Source organism: Maylandia zebra, linkage group LG3, assembly GCF_041146795.1.
Source record: "Maylandia zebra isolate NMK-2024a linkage group LG3, Mzebra_GT3a, whole genome shotgun sequence".
Lineage (NCBI taxonomy): Eukaryota > Metazoa > Chordata > Actinopteri > Cichliformes > Cichlidae > Maylandia > Maylandia zebra.
Genome location: NC_135169.1, coordinates 1,990,111 through 2,011,039, shown reverse-complemented (window position 1 = coordinate 2,011,039; position 20,929 = coordinate 1,990,111). Strand labels below are relative to the sequence as shown.

At 41.0% G+C, this 20,929-nt stretch overlaps 2 protein-coding genes across 3 annotated transcripts in view; both read right to left on the bottom strand.

The window, feature by feature from the left end:
- Positions 1 to 11,964, bottom strand: part of LOC112430924 (uncharacterized) — a 193,813-nt gene extending 181,849 nt beyond the window's left edge. Inside the window, exon 1 of the mRNA XM_076878521.1 lies at positions 11,780 to 11,964. The gene's annotated coding sequence lies outside the window, so the exon portion shown is untranslated. The remainder of the gene's footprint in view (positions 1 to 11,779) is intronic.
- Positions 3,676 to 20,929, bottom strand: part of LOC112430923 (uncharacterized) — a 40,610-nt gene continuing 23,356 nt past the window's right edge. Inside the window, exons 1-3 of one of the 2 annotated variants that reach the window (XM_076878471.1) lie at positions 18,840 to 19,069; positions 8,446 to 8,551; positions 3,676 to 7,991 (exon numbers count right to left, since the gene is read on the bottom strand). In XM_076878471.1, coding sequence (XP_076734586.1) covers positions 5,823 to 7,991; positions 8,446 to 8,463 — 2,187 coding nt within the window. In that variant the 5' untranslated portion in view covers positions 8,464 to 8,551; positions 18,840 to 19,069 and the 3' untranslated portion in view covers positions 3,676 to 5,822. Of the gene's footprint in view, positions 7,992 to 8,445; positions 8,552 to 18,839; positions 19,070 to 20,929 lie in introns of those variants that run through there. The other variant, XM_076878477.1, reaches the window with a different exon arrangement.

Here is a 20,929-nt window from a genome sequence, read left to right as displayed (position 1 = left end):
GCAGGAAGTGGTGCTCCGGCGATGCGCTGGGCAGTTTTCACGACCCTCTGCAACGCCTTCCGGTCTGAGGCAGAGCAGTTCCCATACCAGACTGTTATACAGTTGGTCAGGATGCTCTCGATGGTGCAGCGATAGAAGTTCACCAGGATGTCTGAGGACAGGTGGTTCTTCCTCAGAGTCCTCAAGAAGACGAGGCGCCTGTGAGCCTTCTTGACCAGCTTGGAGCAGTTGGTCGTCCAGGTGAGATCCTCGGAGATGTGGACTCCCAGGAACTTGAAGCTGCTCACACGCTCCACAGCCGTCCCCTTAATGTGGATGGGTGGATGTGGGTCAGCATTCCTCCTGTAGTCCACGAATGATACACCTGACTCCTTCAAGTCCGGGGAAATGAAGTGCGCATTTCCGGCCGCATTTGGAATTGGGACAGCCTTCATCACGTCGCTGTGGTGTAATCAGCCTACAAATGGGGTCTCAAAATTGTACCAAAAAATTCTGTACCTCCCTCCAACCACACACTTGTTCGGGTTTGCCATCAGCACTGCCTGCCTCAGGGAATCCAGGACCGTGACCAACCACTGCACATGCTCCACTGAGGTATCACTATGAATGATGACATCATCCAGGTAAGAAACAGCATATGCAGTGTGAAGACGCAGCTATCGCTACAGGAAGTGCTGAAAACTGGCCGGGGCTTCCAACAAGCCAAACGGAAGTGTGACGAATTGGTACGAACCACACAGAGTGGAGGAGGCCGTTTTTGTCTTTGGACTCTGCAGACAAGGGAATCTGCCAATCAGCTGTGTTTCAAAGTGGTGCTCCATGAGAGTCGTGCACACGGGCAGGGGGGGAACACATCTGCAAAGCGCTGTTGCAATGCAGGAACATCTGCTTTATTGGAATGTGTGAGATGTTAATCACAATGCATCTTAAACACACGCTCTAAAAGCGTCATGCCCACAGCACGTTTTTGAGAAAAATCAAATATTTTAGTCCTTGAAGATCATTTTAGAGTTTTTAATAGAGATGGACCGATCCGATATTACGTATCGGTATCGGTCCGATACTGACCTAAATTACTGGATCGGATATCGGAGAAAATTTAAAAAAATGTAATCCGATCCATTAAATATCACGAAAGCACCTCACAAAACTTGCAACACGCCGTAACTCACATCAGAACGTTAGCACGTCGGAGCAGTATGCATCACGTGATAGAGCGGCTGTGGCATGCGGGACCTGTCGGTGGTCTGGATAGCATGTGGAGCTTCGCTAGCAACCTGGCATTTCATCTCCGACAAAGTTATCCCGAGAGAAGTAAAGCAAGTGTGTAAGTCCATCTCTGAATGTTTGTAAAGCATTCCCACGTTAAGCTTAACAAGCGACTGCCTCTTGCTCTCCGGCTGCTACTTCAATCGTGAAACTGATCAGCTGATCGGCTTTTCTGTCGCGAGTCTGTCTCTCTTGTTTGTTTTTGGCCCACTTTGCACCAGAAAGAGGAAACCAGCGGCTGAACAACAGCAGCACGTTTAAGCTTGATAAGCTGTTGTTAGAATTTATTTAATATTACTTTCTACACCAGGATCTTTTTCTACGTAGCTGACGGCTGTAACTGTGCAGGGGCGGATCTAGCAAAGTTTAGCCAAGGGGGCCGATAGGGCATGAACAGGGAAAAGGGGGCACAAAGACAGACTTTTCTTTCTTATTCTCATTTAAAATGTCGAGCTTTTAATAAATAATTATCCAAATCTTACACCCAAAGTTTTAATTTGATGTAAAATGAATAGAAGTCAATTACTGTATATAGTAACTATTAAGTCTAATATATATACCCTAGTAAGCTATAGTACTTTTTACTTTGGGAAGGTACCATCTGTGCAGTCTGCAATTTTGTTGAAGAAAGATGTTGAATCTATTTAATATTTCTTGAAAAAGAATTGATTTCTGTGCATTTTTTTTCACACTGCATCAAATTAAGGTTGATTACGTCGATTAAGCATCATGAGGTGGCGCGTGAGGGGTGGTTCCCTATTTTTTATTTATTTATTTTTGTTGTTGCTGGGAGTTGGAACCCTATTACTTATAGTGGGGCAAAAAAGTATTTAGTCGGCCACCGATTGTGCAAGTTCCCCCACCTAAAATGATGACAGAGGTCAGTAATTTGCACCAGAGGTACACTTCAACTGTGAGAGACAGAATGTGAAAAAAAAAAATCCATGAATCCACATGGTAGGATTTGTAAAGAATTTATTCGTAAATCAGGGTGGAAAATAAGTATTTGGTCAATAACAAAAATACAACTCAATACTTTGTAACATAACCTTTGTTGGCAATAACAGAGGTCAAACGTTTACTATAGGTCTTTACCAGGTTTGCACACACAGTAGCTGGTATTTTGGCCCATTCCTCCATGCAGATCTTCTCGAGAGCAGTGATGTTTTGGGGCTGTCGCCGAGCAACACGGACTTTCAACTCCCGCCACAGATTTTCTATGGGGTTGAGGTCTGGAGACTGGCTAGGCCACTCCAGGACTTTCAAATGCTTCTTACGGAGCCACTCCTTTGTTGCCCGGGCGGTGTGTTTTGGATCATTGTCATGTTGGAAGACCCAGCCTCGTTTCATCTTCAAAGTTCTCACTGATGGAAGGAGGTTTTGGCTCAAAATCTCACCATACATGGCCCCATTCATTCTGTCCTTAACACGGATCAGTCGTCCTGTCCCCTTGGCAGAAAAACAGCCCCATAGCATGATGTTTCCACCCCCATGCTTCACAGTAGGTATGGTGTTCTTGGGATGCAACTCAGTATTCTTCTTCCTCCAAACACGACGAGTTGAGTTTATACCAAAAAGTTCTACTTTGGTTTCATCTGACCACATGACATTCTCCCAATCCTCTGCTGTATCATCCATGTGCTCTCTGGCAAACTTCAGACGGGCCTGGACATGCACTGGCTTCAGCAGCGGAACACGTCTGGCACTGCGGGATTTGATTCCCTGCCGTTGTAGTGTGTTACTGATGGTGACCTTTGTTACTTTGGTCCCAGCTCTCTGCAGGTCATTCACCAGGTCCCCCCGTGTGGTTCTGGGATCTTTGCTCACCGTTCTCATGATCATTTTGACCCCACGGGATGAGATCTTGCGTGGAGCCCCAGATCCAGGGAGATTATCAGTGGTCTTGTATGTCTTCCATTTTCTGATGATTGCTCCCACAGTTGATTTTTTCACACCAAGCTGCTTGCCTATTGTAGATTCACTCTTCCCAGTCTGGTGCAGGTCTACAATACTTTTCCTGGTGTCCTTCGAAAGCTCTTTGGTCTTGGCCATGGCGGAGTTTGGAGTCTGACTGTTTGAGGCTGTGGACAGGTGTCTTTTATACAGATGATGAGTTCAAACAGGTGCCATTCATACAGGTAACGAGTGGGGGACAGAAAAGCTTCTTACAGAAGACGTTACAGGTCTGTGAGAGCCAGACATTTTCCTTGTTTGAGGTGACCAAATACTTATTTTCCACCCTAATTTACGAATAAATTCTTTACAAATCCTACCATGTGAATTCATGGATTTTTTTTTCACATTCTGTCTCTCACAGTTGAAGTGTACCTCTGGTGCAAATTACTGACCTCTGTCATCATTTTAAGTGGGGGAACTTGCACAATCGGTGGCTGACTAAATACTTTTTTGCCCCACTGTAGGTTGCTTAATATTTACGCTAAGTACTCTTTAAAATACCAGAGTAGGGAGGATGGTGTAGGTTTAAGTTTATTAGATTGATCAGTATTGCTGAACTAAGAAATATTTTTTTTGTATACAGGTATAACAGAATAGCTTTAGTGTAGTTGTTGTTTTAAACTTGAGTATGAACTTGCAGACTTGCAAAATGCAGCAAGATATTTTAAAAAACAGTTTTGTTGATTAAAAAACACTATATCGGATTCATATCGGTATCGGCAGATATCCAAATTTATGATATTGGTATCGGACATAAAAAAGTGGTATCGTGCCATCTCTAGTTTTTAATGAGCTGCAGGAACCCTGTTCTGTGTGAGTGGAGAACAGCCAAGTCGCCTCCTCTGATAAACCTCCACATGTACCACTGAAAACAGTTAAATTAGTTTGAATCTGAAATCATGGCTCAAACTACTTGTTCTGAGACCATTTCTTCATTTTCACAACAAACTGTTTAATAAGACAAACTTTACACAGAGTTCATCAAATATAACTAATGCTTTAACATTATCAAGATTTCATAATACAAACGTCAAATCAACAGGAAAACAGCTGCAGAACATGTGGATCAAAATGAAGTCATTAAAAAACAACATGTGGACTTCAAGGATACAGTAAATACACTAAAGTGAAAGGAGGAGCCAAAATTTGAAGGAATTTGAATTAAGTAAAAGTAGTCACCTTATGATCTTTAAATTGGTCCTGATGTGTGCTGCTGTTTTTAACTTTCAACATTTCTTTGCTGCCACTGTGAATATGAATGTGGTCTTTGCCTAATTGAATAAAGGTTACACTGACTCACTGCTTCATCTTCTGGTACAAACTGGCATTACATGGAAGTACAGCCCAAAACTAGTTCAGCTTGAGTTTCTTTTTTTCTGGACATAAAGTCACAGCAGGGGTTGTTTCAAAGCTGGTGGACAGATTTAGTTCATTTTGGAGGTTTTAAGAGCAACTGCTGTGAAAACATTTGTAGTTTTGGGAGAAAATGATTTAAAAGAAGATTTTACCTCAGCAAAAGATTAAATATGAAGGAAGGATTGAAATTTAACTTAGGTAACACATAAAATGAATACAACTACTAAACACTACTGTGTCCTAATAAACAAAGAATAAAATGTAACAGGGATAACATTTTAGAGAATTAAAATCCCTCAAAGGAAAAATAATAAACTTGATATGCATATCTATACATGCAGCTTCCTAAATGTAGCATTCAGGATTATTCACTGCAGCTCCAGAAATCACAGCTACCTCATCAGATCCAAGTGTGACATCAGCTGACACTCTTTACAGGAGATTCCATCTGAACTCTGTGGAGCCTGATCTCAAGGTTTTTAAGTCTGACCCTGAAACCAGAAGAGGATCTTTCTCTCTCTTCAGATTCATTGTGATCCAGTGATTTCAGTCCTGCATGATCAGGCTGATGTTTGCACAGAGCAGATAATGAAGTGAAGGTTTTTGCACATTGGTAACAGTGAAACAGTTTATTTACAGCGTGGGATCGTTTGTGTTCGGAGTATGAACTGAGATTCCTGAAGCTCTTGTCACACTGGTCACAGCTGAATTTCACTTCCATGTGTGTACGTTCATGTTTGTTACGATGACCTGATTGTGAGAAGCTTTTGTCACAGTGTCTGCACTTGTGTGGTGTCTCTCCTGTGTGGATTCCCTTATGCTTTTTCATTGAGCTCATGTTCAGTGGTGAAGGATGACCCACACTGGTCACAGATGTGCTTTTTGACCCCACTGTGGAAGAGTTCATGTATTTTTAATGTGCTTGGTGTGTGGAAGCCTCTCCCGCATTCTTTGCAGTAGTTCATTTTGTCTCCAGTGTGGCTATGTTGATGTGGTTTTATGTGGTTGTGGTTGATGATTGGAAGTCTTTCTAAAAAGATCACAGAAAAATGCTTTCCCACCACCACAGTGACGACAGGGTTGAGAAATGGATCCATGTGCTTCGCTCCACTTCTAAACAAAGACATTGTAAGTCGAGGAATTCCTCCATAAGTTTACTGATCATATTTGTTCCAAACAATCAGGTTAAAATTACAAGATAAAAAATTAAAGACATCCTCACAGTAACTGCACTTGTAGAGTTACTTTCTGGTGTGGATCTGTTGGTGTTTTTTCAGCTGATGTGGAGATTTAAAAGACTTTCCACACAACTCACAGCTGTAAGGTTTAACTCCACTGTGGATGAGTTGGTGTGTTTTTAAGTTTATAGCGTGGGTAAAAGACTTTCCACACAAGTCACAGCTGTAAGGTTTAACTCCACTGTGGATGACGTGGTGTCGTTTTAAGCCCCCAGCCTGGGTAAAAGACTTTCCACACAACTCACAGCTGTAAGGTTTAACTCCACTGTGGATGAGTTGGTGTGTTTTTAAGTTTATAGCGTGGGTAAAAGACTTTCCACACAAGTCACAGCTGTAAGGTTTAACTCCACTGTGGATGACGTGGTGTCGTTTTAAGCCCCCAGCCTGGGTAAAACGCTTTCCACACAACTCACAGCTGTAAGGTTTAACTCCACTGTGGATGAGTTGGTGTGTTTTTAAGTTTACAGCGTGGGTAAAAGACTTTCCACACAAGTCACAGCTGTAAGGTTTAACTCCACTGTGGATGACTTGGTGTTTTTTTAGGCTATCAGCCAGGGTAAAAGACTTTCCACACAAGTCACAGCTGTACGCTTTAACTCCACTGTGGATGAGTTGGTGTATTTTTAGGTTTTGAGCCAGGGTAAAAGACTTTCCACACAAGTCACAGATGTACGCTTTAACTCCACTGTGGATGAGTTGGTGAGTTTTTAAGCCCCCAGCCTGGGTAAAAGACTTTCCACACAACTCACAGCTGTAAGGTTTAAATCCACTGTGGATGAGTTTGTGTGTTTTTAAGCTTCCAGCGTGGGTAAAAGACTTTCCACACAGGTCACAGTTGTACGCTTTAACTCCACTGTGGATGATTTGGTGTCTTTTTAGGTTTTGAGCCAGGGTAAAAGACTTTCCACACAGGTCACAGTTGTACGCTTTAACTCCACTGTGGATGACTTTGTGTGTTTTTAAGCTTCCAGCGTGGGTAAAAGACTTTCCACACAAGTCACAGCTGTACGCTTTAACTCCACTGTGGATGATTTGGTGTATTTTTAGGTTTTGAGCCAGGGTAAAAGACTTTCCACACAAGTCACAGATGTACGCTTTAACTCCACTGTGGATGAGTTGGTGAGTTTTTAAGCCCCCAGCCTTGGTAAAAGACTTTCCACACAACTCACAGCTGTAAGATTTAACTCCACTGTGGATGATTTGGTGGATTTTTAAGCTTCCAGCGTGGGTAAAAGACTTTCCACACAAGTCACAGCTGTAAGGTTTAAATCCACTGTGGATGACTTTGTGTGTTTTTAAGCTTCCAGCGTGGGTAAAAGACTCTCCACACAAGTCACAGCTGTAAGGTTTAACTCCACTGTGGATGAGTTGGTGTTTTTTTAGGCTTTGAGCCCAGGTAAAATCCTTCCCACACAAGTCACAGCTGTAAGGTTTAACTCCAGTGTGGCTGACTTGGTGTGTTTTTAAATATCCAGCCAGGGTAAAAGACTTTCCACACAAGTCACAGCTGTGAGGTTTAACTCCACTGTGGTTGAGTTGGTGTTTTTTTAGGCTTTGAGCCCAGGTAAAATCCTTCCCACACAACTCACAGCTGTAAGGTTTAACTCCAGTGTGGATGAGTTGGTGTCTTTTTAAGTCTCCAGCCTGGGTAAAAGACTTTCCACACAAGTCACAGCTGTAAGGTTTAACTCCACTGTGGATGAGTTGGTGTTTTTTTAGGCTTAGAGCCCAGGTAAAATCCTTCCCACACAAGTCACAGCTGTAAGGTTTAACTCCAGTGTGGATGAGTTGGTGTTTTTTTAAGTGTCCAGCCAAGGTAAAAGACTTTCCACACAAGTCACAGCTGTAAGGTTTAACTCCAGTGTGGATGAGTTGGTGTTTTTTTAAGTGTCCAGCCAAGGTAAAAGACTTTCCACACAAGTCACAGCTGTAAGGTTTAACTCCAGTGTGGATGAGTTGGTGTGTTTTTAAATATCCAGCCAGGGTAAAAGACTTTCCACACAAGTCACAGCTGTGAGGTTTAACTCCACTGTGGATGAGTTGGTGTCTTTTTAAGTGTCCAGCCCGGGTAAAATCCTTCCCACACTCATCACAGCTGTAGGTTTTCTTTCCTTTTCTTCTGTGAGGTTTGTCGGCCTCCTGAGAGCGCTGACTTCTTGCTCCATGTTGGTCCTGCAGTGACAGAGATACAAACAGAGGCAGTGAGTGAAATGCAGTCGTGGAACAAACTGAAACTCCCTCCATTGGTGGAATCAGACATGTCAAAAAACACATTGTAGGTGTGTTACCACCACCTTCTGGTGATAGTATCACATTACAATGATGTGCTACAATGAGAGTTGTAATGAAAATGACATTATTGAAGAAATATTGATCATCAAAGAAACTCTTTTACTTCAGAAAAAAATTTGAGTTCAACTGATGATATTGTTGTTTCAATGTGTGTAGAGAAAATATGATCTTTGTATTTTCTTGTAACTTCTGTGGTTTTTGGTTGTGAATGTAGATTCTGTATATATGGAGGAGCCCAGGATGGAAAAGATAAAGCTGCTGTTAACAGGTTTTTAAAAACCAACCAGCTGTGCACGCAGTTTCAATAACAGTGTAACTGTGATGTTTTTCTTACCTTTTGTGTTGAAGTCATTGTTTCCTCTGTAGTGGCTGAGCTGAGTCCAAATGGCTGAAATTATTCCTCTGCTGCACCACCAGACTCTTCTCCTCCTGTTACTCAGCTGGGACACAAAAAGTATATATTTGTATTTTATCCCTGACAAAAAGAAGCAGAGCAAATAAACATGACTAAACTCCTCAGTGACAACAATACCTATGAAGCTTCAAGGTGAAACCCCAGAAGCAACTACAAAAAGAAATTCATCAGTTGCCTACAAGAACTTGAAAGGGAAAAACCACTGACCCCCCCTGCACATCACCACCTTTACCCAGGGGATGCTACACCCTGTATATATGGACTTCCATAGATCCACAAGACGGAGTCCTGATCAGTCTTAATGGTAGCAGTATAAACTCAGCCACCTACAACATTTCAAGCACCTCATTACCATCCTAGGGGAGCTAGGATGGTAATGAGGACTTTAAAAAACATTTCGAAACTCACTATGTTAATGTGGAATTATTTTACAAATGGAGAATTTATTCTACAATTCATTATTTAAGCACAGAATTCTTTATTTTGATGTGCGTGGCTCTTGTTGTCCTCCATATGTCACAGGCTGGGTCTCTGACCCAGCGCTCTGAGTTTATGTTTGTATTTGTCTCATTTGGTTATGTGATTAGTTTTGTGTCTTTTCCTATCTGTCTTTAGTTTGGGCTGTTATTGTTTATTGTTCCTCTGATTTTCTATGTTTTGGGTTCTTGTATTATTCATCACGCATTAGGTTTGTTAAGTTTGTATTGTCATGTCTAGTTTTAGTGTTTCCTGTTTTATTCTGACAGTGTCATGTGTTCTTTGTTCATTGTATTTAGCTTTCCTCTCCTGGTCCTGTCATTAGGTTTATGTCAGTCAGCTGTTCCCCCATGTGTCCCCACTTCCCCTGATCACCTCATGTCTGTATTTAAGCCTTTTGTTTTCTTCATGCCATTGTCGGTTCGTCTGTTTACCTCACCTCAGTCATAGGTCTAGTTTTCGTCTGTTATTTCCACGTTAGTCATAGTCTTAGCCTGTTTATTTCCTCCTCAGTTATAGTTATAGTTTTTGGTCTTAGTACCTTATAGTGTTTTGTTTCTTAGTGTTTTGCCTGTTTGTTTTGGTCTCTTGGTTCATTCCCTGCCGTCATCGCAATAAAGGTTCACTTTTCTGTTAATCATTACAATTCCTCGTCATCATCTGCTTTTGGGTCCTGTTTCCACACACATCGGCGCACCCCGCCGTGACACCATATAGGGGTGTCAAAAATCATAGAGGAAGTGGCATGAGGAGGTACATGTTTAAGGTGTTAACAACACACGGTGTGGTTTGCTAGGTTAACTCACAAGCAGAATTTAGCTGTGCCTGACTACAATAGAGACTTTCCTCTTTAGGTGTTTCTGAAACAAGAAGGTGTAGTAAACAGATTTGTTTCAGAAAAAGGCGACAGTAATTAAAACGACATACATAAGCACTAGGGCTGCCACAAATGATTATTTTGATAGTCGACTAGTCACCGATTATTTTTGCGATTAGTCGACTAATCAGATCATGCATCCATTGGACGTAAAACATACAGCTTATTGCACCAGCATGCATCTGCTCTTATATAACTATCATTAGCTTACAGCTTTAAGTGTTTAAAGTATGTGCTAACTAAAAATAAAGACAAGATGATAGTTTATTACATTTTAATGAAATTTGCAGATTGTTTCGGTGAAGTTTAATAAACTCCTTGCTATCTAAAATATAACGGGACACCAGAGTATATTCTCGAGCATCTCATGCTTCTGATAATCAGTTGTCTGCTTGACGTTTATTCAGCTGTGTAAAAACTATAACTTTAATCTCAGCCAAACCGATTTACTCAGGAACAAATAAAATACTAAAAAAAAAGCCAAACAATAACATTTGTAAGTTATCTAAGTGACTTATATATGTTTAACCTGGGGCCCGTTCTTCGTACGTCGCTCACTACATCCAAGATCAAATGACACATCCAAGACCAAACCATCGCGCTAACCGTGAGCTCGCTAATCCGGTTCCCCGAACACACCTGCTGTTGACGATTAGTACAGCTGGACGCAGTAATGTGACATCACTGGGTGTCGTAAAAGGGGCTACGCATCGATAGTGGAAACATTGATCGGCAACCCTCTGATTGGTCTGGGAAAATGTCGACGGAGCGCGCTCGGCTCGGTATTTTTCAGCAGCAGAGCAAGAACTCTTGAGTGAGGGATTTCAGGAGTTTCAGAGTTTAATCAGAACGCAAGGGAACACTGCAAAGGCTGCAAAAGCAAGGAGAGAGGGCTGGCAGAAAGTTGCTGACAAATTAAACTCGTAAGTAATTTAATAATAACAATAATAATGGAGTGGATTGATATAGCGCTTTTCAAGGCACCCAAAGCGCTTTACAATGCCACTATTCAGTCACTCTCACATTCACACACTGGTGGAGGCAGCTACAGTTGTAGCCACAGCTGCCCTGGGGCAGACTGACAGAAGCCAGGCTGCCATATCGCGCCATCGGCCCCTCTGGCCAACATCAGTAGGCGGTAGGGTAGATTTATTATATTACACTATATTATCCAATATTATATTACATTATATTATAATATGTTATATTATATCCCCTTTCACATTAGAGCCACAACAGGACCCACTAGAACATGGGAACAGGTAAAAGTGAAATATAAGAATATTCTACAGAATGGTAATATTTATCACTTATATTGCTTTTCCTCTCTTGGAAAGAGACCCTGGAATAATCTGTTTGTTTATAACAGCAACCAAGAAAAGGGCAGAGCAAAAAAAAGACAGGTGGTGGTCCTGCACCCCCTCGTCAACAAGTTGGTTAAGTAAATAATATCCTCACGGGAAAATCGATATCTCTCTATGAGCACACTGTCGCGCTGAGCTAAAGGATCCTGTCTGTCCCGCAATATACGCTGAATTCTGAAAACTCTCCTTATCAATCTTGCACCTTCCGCAATGGGTGGCTCGCGTATACGGACAGGACTGCGACAGGCTTCCCAAATCCACCTTCGCTTTTATAGCCGTGGTCTCTCATCTTGATTACACAAAGTAATTTGCAATTGCTACTCTGAAATATGAATTACATCTGTAATAATCACATACATGTAATAGAATGTTAATAGTACATTTCCCTTTTTTAGGAAATGTCCTGTATGTAGCTGTGTGAAATCAATAAATGGATCAGGTGCTGCATTGTCTTTAGTTACATTGATGTTATTTATTTATGGTGAAACTGTGGTGGAATATCGCTGTTGCTTTCGTATAAATGAAGCGGACATACCTGCGTGGCCGCGATCTAATCCTGTTTACATAAAGTAAACCTGCTCCCGAGCAGGTTTACGCTTACGGCTCTGTTGCTATGACAGCAAGTCCCGGATGAGCTTCGGGGAACCGAACGATCCAAGATCACGCGAAATCGTCAACAATCAAATCCAGCTAACCTACTTAGCGAGGTACGAAGAACGGGCCCCTGAGTAGTGAAAGACAGCGGTGGGTTTGACAACGATTTGCCGGGAGTCCGGTGCTCTCATGGGCTCTAGTGAGCCTTGAACCCCGGCTAGCTATCGAGCTAGTGGGCAACAGACGTCTCCGAAAACGTCGGAGCACTTTTGAAAATATGTGGTGTCTTGATAAACTGAGCAGATATTTGAGGTTTATACAGTTACATTCTGAAAATATGTTAAACGTTTATTTTGTGACACAGAAAGAATAATAAGAGTAATATTACAACTAGCTGCCACCATTGTTGAAAACTGACCTGGGCTGCGCTATGAATTCTGGGACAGAGCTACTTCTTCTTCGGGGTTTAACGGCAGCTAGCATCCTTGTGCATGCAGTGCTGCCATCTTCTGTTTCAGTCCGTTATTACACTCTTAAATCCTACTACTTATTCCTGCGTCTTTTGTGATCTTACAAAGCTTCAAACGATGCGTCGACTATTAAATCAGTCGTCGACGCTTTTGATAGTCGACGTAATCGTGACTAGTCAACGTAATCGTGGCAGCCCTAATAAGCACAGAGTGTTTTAATCCTACTAACACATACACACACATGCAATGCAATGAATACCAGATGGTATTTTAAGCCTGTGTTTCTGATTTTATCATCTTGTTCAACTCACTTAGTAAGATGAGAAGTTTTTAGGAATAATTTTTGATTTACGTCTTAAATTGGACAAGCATCTAAAGAAGATTGCTAAGACGGTCAAGGCTAATCTGAATTGTTTTGAGTTAATTCAGCACTATATACCTGCTTCAGCAGCTCAGTTATTTATGCATTTGTCACGTTCCTGAGTCTTTTGAACCAGTGTTTTGAGTTCTATGTTTAAGTTCTTTAGGTCAGCGAAGTTCATTTGGTTATTAGATTTACCTTTTATTTTCTTCCCCTGTATTTAAGTTTCCTCACCCTTTGTGTTTCATGCCGAGTGTCTTATGTTATCAAGTTTGTATTGTCATGTCTGTGTCTCATGTTTCCTGTTTTATTTTGAAGGTCTGTGTCCTATGTCAAATCTGTCCGATGGCATCATTTAGGGCTGCACAATTAAATGTTAGAAAATCGCGATCTCAATTCATACTTATGTGCCATCTCATTTCCAAATGACAATGATGTAAGAAAAGAAAAAAAAAAGATGACGATTGTACCGCGTTTTGCTCCGGGACATAATCTGCATGAAAACAAGCGCTCACTCTTCATGACAAGGGCAGAGCCTTATACCACGTGATACAGAAGCCAGCTGGAAAGGGAAAAAACAACGAAGAGCACGTGAGAGAAACTGCCGGAGGGGAGAAACCACAATGAGTGCAGAGGAAAAGCTCTGATGGTGGTGAGAATGACAACCCCACTGTAACATTAATTCCAAGAAAAGGTTCTCGTTCCTCCATGTGGAAGGTTTTTGGTTTCAAAGAAGATGAGAGTCAAAAAGATATCATTTGCAAGCTGTGTTTTGCCATAGTAGCAGCACCGCAAGCTAACACTACGAATTTGTATAACCACCTTAAACGTCACCATAAAGTGCAATATGACGAAGCTGTAAAGGCCAAGAAAGTGACAGGAGAAAATCAGTCCCCGTCAACCACCCAAACATCAATAACGGGAACCTTATACAGCACTTCCCCATACCCGTCAAACTCCCCCAGGCACAAAGAAATTACGGAGTAAGTGCAATAAATATTTATATTGGAAAAGAAAATCGTGAGAGAATCGTGATCTCAATTCTAAGCAAAAAAATTGTGATTCTCATTTTATGCAAAATGGTGCAGCCCTGGCATCATTGTCACATTTTAGAGAAACATAATCTACTTAGTTTTAGGAGTTTTAATCATTCGTGTTTGTAGCAAGGGGAATTGCATTTACCTGTGTGTTCCGCCCGGAGTCTTGACAGTGTAACACCCGAAGGTGAGAAGCAGAGACTCATGACTGTTTATTAAGAGTTTAATAAAAGTTTACCTCGGAGGAGGGAAAGTTCAACCGAGCAAGTTTAGAGAGAACAAGATGAAACATGGTGGCAGCTGAGGCAAGGGTAACAGTAAGTGAGCTGATGAGAAAAATTGATGAACACTATAATCCCAAAGTTAATGAGACTGTCGAGAGATACAGATTTTTTGCATGCAATCAGGCTCCAGGAGAAAATATTGATTGCACCTGCAACTTTGGACAATTAAAAGACTCACTGATCAGAGACAGGATCGTCTGTGGCACGAACAGCTCCAGTTGGAGGGAAAGGTTGCTCAGAGAAGAGAACCTCACATTAGACAGATGTCTAGATATTTGTAGAGCAATGGAGATTTCAAGAGAATACAACAAAACAATAGCGGGACAGGCTGTAGAGGAACTGCATGCAGTAAAACAAAAAGAGAGACTTATGAATAGTTCATTGTCTTTGTAAAAGAAAAGGGATGTAGCAAGCGGAATTGCATTTACCTGTGTGTTCCGCCCGGAGTCTTGAGAGTGTAACACCGGAAGGTGAGAAGCAGAGACTCATGACTGTTTATTAAGAGTTTAATAAAAGTTTACCTCAGAGGAGGGAAAGTTCAACCAAGCATCTTGTGAAGTTTATAGAGAGAACAAGATGAAACAGTGTTTTCTTAAATTGAACGGAAACTGTAAGATATCATATCGCAGATCTAAATTTGGTCAGACGGCATTTTCCATAGAGGCTTGCAATCTGTGGAGCCCACTTCCAACCAAAATCAAATTGATTACAGACATCAGATCCTTTCTATTGAAGGTTAAAGTTTGGTTAGAGGGAAATCAGAGATGTAGTCATTTTACTAATGATTTTATTTTTATTTATTGTCTATTAATTGTAGTTGTATTTACGATGTATTTTGGCTTTATGAAAATGTATGTTTTATGGTAAAATGTATTTATTTTGATTGTAAGCCCAACAAGGGACAATTGTTGAAAATTTGCAATAGCTATAAACTTATGTCCGTTACATCAGTTTCATGTTTTGTACTTGGACTATGTCAAACTGCACTGTCCCTTTTAAATAAATACATTCAAATTCAAATGTGTGAGGGATGCTTTACCATGACATACACCTGGTTGCATGGGAATAAACTTATTATCTAATAGGACATTAGGGTTGTGTGAAATGTGTGTGGCTGGTGGATGAATGTTTTGGGGATTTATTTGGCAGCTACATTTTTCTTTTACCAAGTGGAACCTGTCAAGACGTTTTGGTTTGATTTATCAGTTTAAGGAGATGAGTATGCTTTGGCAAGTCCTAAAACTAGACTTTCATATTTTTATATTTTGTAGTATTTTCTTTTTTTTTCTTTTCATGTTTGAGGAGTACACTGAGAGTTTTGTTTGAGAGTCTGCTGTCCGTTAAGCAGGCCTGCATGATTGGAACTAAAAGTGCTATACAATAGTGTTGCTGGAAAAATGATCGTAAAGTGAGCTTCTCCACATCGCAATGGGGACTGACTGGACTGATAATGGGGACAAATGGTTCACTGACTTGACACTGATATGCAGATTGCACCTATTCCAAGCAGACAAGGAAAGGGTAGATGTATGTATGTTTTTCCAGGAGCAGGAAGATGACAGCAACATCCTAGGGTCGCATGAGCTTGTGGGCCATGCAGACTTAATCTTGTAGTTGTTAATTTCTGTGTGTATTTACCAGCGCTGTTATGCATGTTGCAGTGGCACATTTCCTTTCCTATAAATCATATCACATTAGTAATAGTAATATTATTTCCTCACTTTAGTGTTCACCAGTTGTATGCATGCATATAGAATGTTATCACCAGTGGGCCCATGTTATTGCACCCTCACAGTGGACCCATCGTAGACTGGAAGAGCTCCAGACATCCTGCTCTAAGGGAGGTGACGGGTGGTCATAACGTTTCTTAGTGTGGGAGAAGGTCATGGATGAGCTGGACTGAACCTTTAGGTATGCATGATGTGCTGTGGAATGTTCTTTGTTTGAGAGTGTCTGTGATGGTGTATATAAGATATAAGGGTGGTGGCCAAATTTCCGAGATGATCCTTGTGTTGGCTGGCATGTTTCCATTCAAATTGTAAAGTGTTTATTAAACCCACTTCAAATCCAGCTCACAAGGTGTGTTGCAGCTAATTTTGAAATTTTCTATAAGAATGTGGCGTTGTCAAGCAGGATTCCTCAGGTGAGTTTTGCTAAATCACCAGCACGCGATGCCTGGTCATCCTGAGGGAAAATTGCCTCAGTCCGGTGCATTTCAAGGTCCTGTAACCATCCGTCGGTAAACCGTACCTGGGCATGTTGCAGTGGCCTGAAGTTACTAAACTTCATGAGTGTATGCACTCATGAAGTTTATTAACTTCAGGTCACATTGTTCTCCTTCGTTTTGTACATACCTTTTTTGGGGGGCAAAGAAAAAGAAAGAATTTATTGGAACCGGAGAATGAACGTTTTGCGGTGCTACAAATGCTTGCATTTGATGCGGTACTTGGAATGTTTTGCCATGAGTTCCCGGCATGCAATGCGCGAAAGAAGAGCTGGGCGATAGAACGATAACGATATGTATCGCGATATAACTTTTACTCGATAGAGAAATTAAACTATCGCGATAGACCTCGCCGCTCTTGTCCTCTTAAAAAAAAAAAAAAAAAAGAGGTCAGCCAATCCAAATTAAGTAGCGCTGAGCCGAACCAATCACAGCCGCAGCGTCACGTCGCATGACTTGTTACGTACAGCACAAGTGCCAAGCCGTACATTTGTATTTGTTTGGGAAGCAGCCAGCAACATTAACGCCCGGGTAATGGAGGAAATGAGTGTGCCAACTAGAAAAATCAACCGAGCGTGACCGAAGGTTACCGAAGAGAAAACAGATGATGGTTCCAATGCCGGAGAGATTGTCAAACGGAAGAGCCATAGAAGTTCCGTAGTGTGAAGGTATTTCGGCTATTTCAAGTCTGACAAAAAACAGAGTAGCGTGCACTGTAAATTGTGCCGAAAGCAAGTCTGGAAATACAATAAACTGGTGCATGCGTCACACTGTGCGCCACGTTATTGTTTCGGTGAAATGAATTTCTACAATACTGTTACTGTTAATTCTACTCTCTGCAGTGTTTAAATGCTTACATATACACACAGTTACTGTCCCTCCACACATACGACTCGGTTCTGCTTCTATGCCCCAGCTTTGTTTACTTTTTCCCACCGAGGCTTCTAGATATCTGATTGGCCAACATTTCTGCACGATTAGGAATCTAGCTCCACCTGCTGCTTTGGCAAGTTCATACCAGTGTTTTCCTTCATTTCTGCCTTTATGTGTGGACGGGATTCTTTTTTAAAACGAAAACGGAAAATTTCCGTTTTCAAAAATACCCGTGTACGTGTGGACGTAACCTCAGTCTCTGACTGGAAGCGCTAATTCGTCATTCAGCTTTTGTCAGACTAAAGTAACTGTTAAAACTGTTTGAAAAGCTAAGCTATACAACAAGGAGAGATTGAGAATTTCCTTTTAGTTCTCAGTTTATTTGATATTGACAAAAGTTAGTCAGTTTTGTCTGTTCTTCTGTAAAACAAACTAAGACTTATTTTTAGAATTAATATTTTGTTTCTAAGTGGAATTGACAATTTAGTAGTCTGTTTCGTTTGTTCTATTTTGAAACTTAAACGCTTTAGCGGCTGCCTTTTGTGTAGTTTGCAATATTTGCCTTTATTTATCTGAAAAAGTCTCATGTTCCTTAAGTACATCTACCCTGTTGAACTTCATCCATCCATTCGCGTCCGTTTAATGGATGAACTTATGGGAAATAAATATATAAATAAAAACAAGCTGCTGATTATTTCAAATTTTACTTGTGAGCAACGGCACATTTAAATCTTACAAATATAGTTATTTGGCTTATATCGTGATAGATAGGACTCATCCAGGCTGGAGAAACTGATCAGGAGGGCTAGCTCTGTGGTCGGCATGAAGCTGGACACTCTGGTGACAGTGGCAGAGAAAAGGACATTAAAGAAACTGATGGACATTATGGACAATGCCAGGCATCCTCTGCACACGGCCATTAACAACCAGAAGAGTCTGTTCAGTGACAGGTTGCTTCTCCCAAAGACAAGAACTAACAGACTTAAAAACTCCTTTGTCCCACACGCCATCAGACTGTTTAACTCCTCTCTGGAGGGGAGAGGAAACAGGAGGACAAAGGAGGGAACAACTAAGCTGTAGTGCCTCTTCACCTCACTGTGCAATACCTTTTGTGCAATACTTTTGTAAATAGTCAACGGTGCAATAGACTCAATACTTGAAATGTGCAATTCACTTGTATTTTTATTTTTATTCCTATTTATTCTATTTATCCCCTTCGTATATTTTATTTATATTGTCTCTGTATTTATATATATGTGTGTGTGTATAACTCTGTAACTTCTGTCGGTGCTGTGCTTTTTTGGAAATCGAATTTCCCAGAGGAACCCACCCGAGGGATTAATAAAGTTCTATCTTATCTTATCTTAGATATCGTTATCGCCTGAAATGAAAAAAACATGTCATGATATGAAAAAATCTTATATCGCCCAGCTCTACGCGAACGTCACGTGGTCTGTTAATCTCTATTATTCACCCTGGGGTTGCCCTCCCCCAGGCTTGTACCTGTGGCTTCCTGTCCTAGGGGTGGGGGTAGACTGTTCTCCTGCCCTGCAGCCCATCCTTTTGTTCATATACCAAGACTAATTTTCTATATATATTCTTACCCCCTAGCAACCACCATTTCATAATGTAGCAAGCAATCACAAATTCTACAGTCTGTCTAACTCCAGTGTATACCAAGCAATCTATTATCCTCAACAGAGCTAAACTCAACATAAACGGAACCCACATTAAAGTTAGCTCGGTGCTTACCTTTAGATGAGCCCACAAACCGAGAGAAACAGGAAACAGATCAGTGAGCAGAGACCCACGTGGTTCACGCTGATCTCAGCTACGATCCAGGAGACAAGGGTGTGCAGATCGATGCAGATATCGATCCAAACTTTGGTAGTGGTATATGTTACTGTAAGTTCACTACTTTACTCCCGTTTCATGAAAAAGCAGCTCTCTCTGCTCGACTCCTCTCCTGCACAGACACTTTGCTCCGCCCCCTTTCCCCGGCTCTGCTGTGATTTGTTGCTGTGCTGTCACGTGACTCAGCTGCACAACGTAACCACGTGAGAGAGTTATTCAAAAGTAGCGCCTTTCCAGTCCTTTCCATTCCAGTGATGGTAAATTAGATTCTTTTTACTGAATCGAGATTGAATGAGTCACTCACCAAAGCGAATCGAATTTGAGTAATTTGATTCACTGAGTCAGTTGACCAGACATTGCAAAAATGTATATTTTCACTCAAATTTAATTTGTTTCTCTTTTCATGTAAATCCTACTGCTAAGATGAGTGATTCTAAAAGAAATAAACTATTTTATAGAGCAAAAATGAGCAAAAACATTTTTAAAATAAAGCAAGTTCCTACCAAAATATAAACATTTATTTTGTTTATTTTTATTTTTATTTTTTTTTCTTGAATGTGTCAAATACATATTTTCTCATCTAAATGTCCACTGAGCTGTGAGCCAGGGGGCGGTAATGCGCCTTAACATTGGTTGCCAACCAAGAAGAAGAAAAAGCTGTGAGCCAGGAAGGAGGGGGTGAGTGGCTGTGTCCCAATTCAGGGGCTGTGTCCCAATTCAGGGGCTGCACACTTGAAGTACGCATTTTAAGTGCGGTTACCTCACCGCCATGCGACGACGGCTGTCCCAATTCGAAGTGTACTTCAAATGCATACTACAAATGCACAATCGATTTCCCCAAATATCATGCGTGGTCCGTTGTACGCTTCGTGGTCCCATATATCCCACAATTCATAGCGCGGCGGTGGGTGTGGAGAATTTTGCCGCAAAATACGGCAGAAGGGAGCGGCCGAAGAGGTTTTTGTTTTTTTTCGAAACTTTATGGAAATCATAAAGCGAACAGTCAGACATTCCAGTTCAGTTTGTACCAGAGGTGGGACCAAGTCATTGTTTTGCAAGTCTCAAGTAAGTCTCAAGTCTTTATCCTCAAGTCTCAAGTCAAGTCTCAAGTAATGTCAGGCAAGTCAGAGTCGAGTCTCAAGTCACTGGTGTAAAAGTCCGAGTCAAGTCACAAGTCTGAAACTTTGAATTTCAAGTCCTTTCGAGTCTTTAAAAAAAAAAAAGAAAAAATAATGTTGCAGTTATGCTAAATGTAAATATTAGACCATGTAATTTTAAAATCTGTGTTTTTCTCAACACATGACAAAATAGTGAACTTAGAAAATATACACAAATTGTGAAATTGCACCTCTTTAAAATGCAGCTCAATTAAACCTAGCTCCAAGAATAATTTTCACCGACAGTTCTGAGATAAGCTGCATGTTATTCTTGGATGCGGTTGTAGGACCAGCTTTAAAATCGCATGACAAAAATATCATACACATTAAAAAAAACTGCATCACCAACGTAGCCTGGACAACATTTGCTAGTTAGATGAAGTCAGCTATCTCATCTTAGCATATTTATATGCATATTTATAATCATACGGTTCTTGGAGTGAGTGCATACACTCATGAAGTTTAGTAACTTCCGGTCACTGCAACAAGCCCAGGTACAGTTTACCGCCGGATGGGTGCAGGACCTTGAAATGCACCGTGTAGAACGAAAGACCATCGTACGTATCATAAGTTTACCAGTCTCACAAATCGTCGTCATAAATACATAATCGTACTGGGCAATTAGTGATACAAAAAACCTGTTTTATCCTGTGAATAAAAGTATATGTTTTTGTCAATGTACCATAATAACAGAAGCGAAACGCAATATTGTGTCAGGACAATTCACTATTTATGCACAATAAACAAAGGAGCATAGCGCGACAATTTCTGTTCAGCGCCAGACTTGCTTGTAACCTATATCACTAATTATGTTATGAAAATGACGTATTA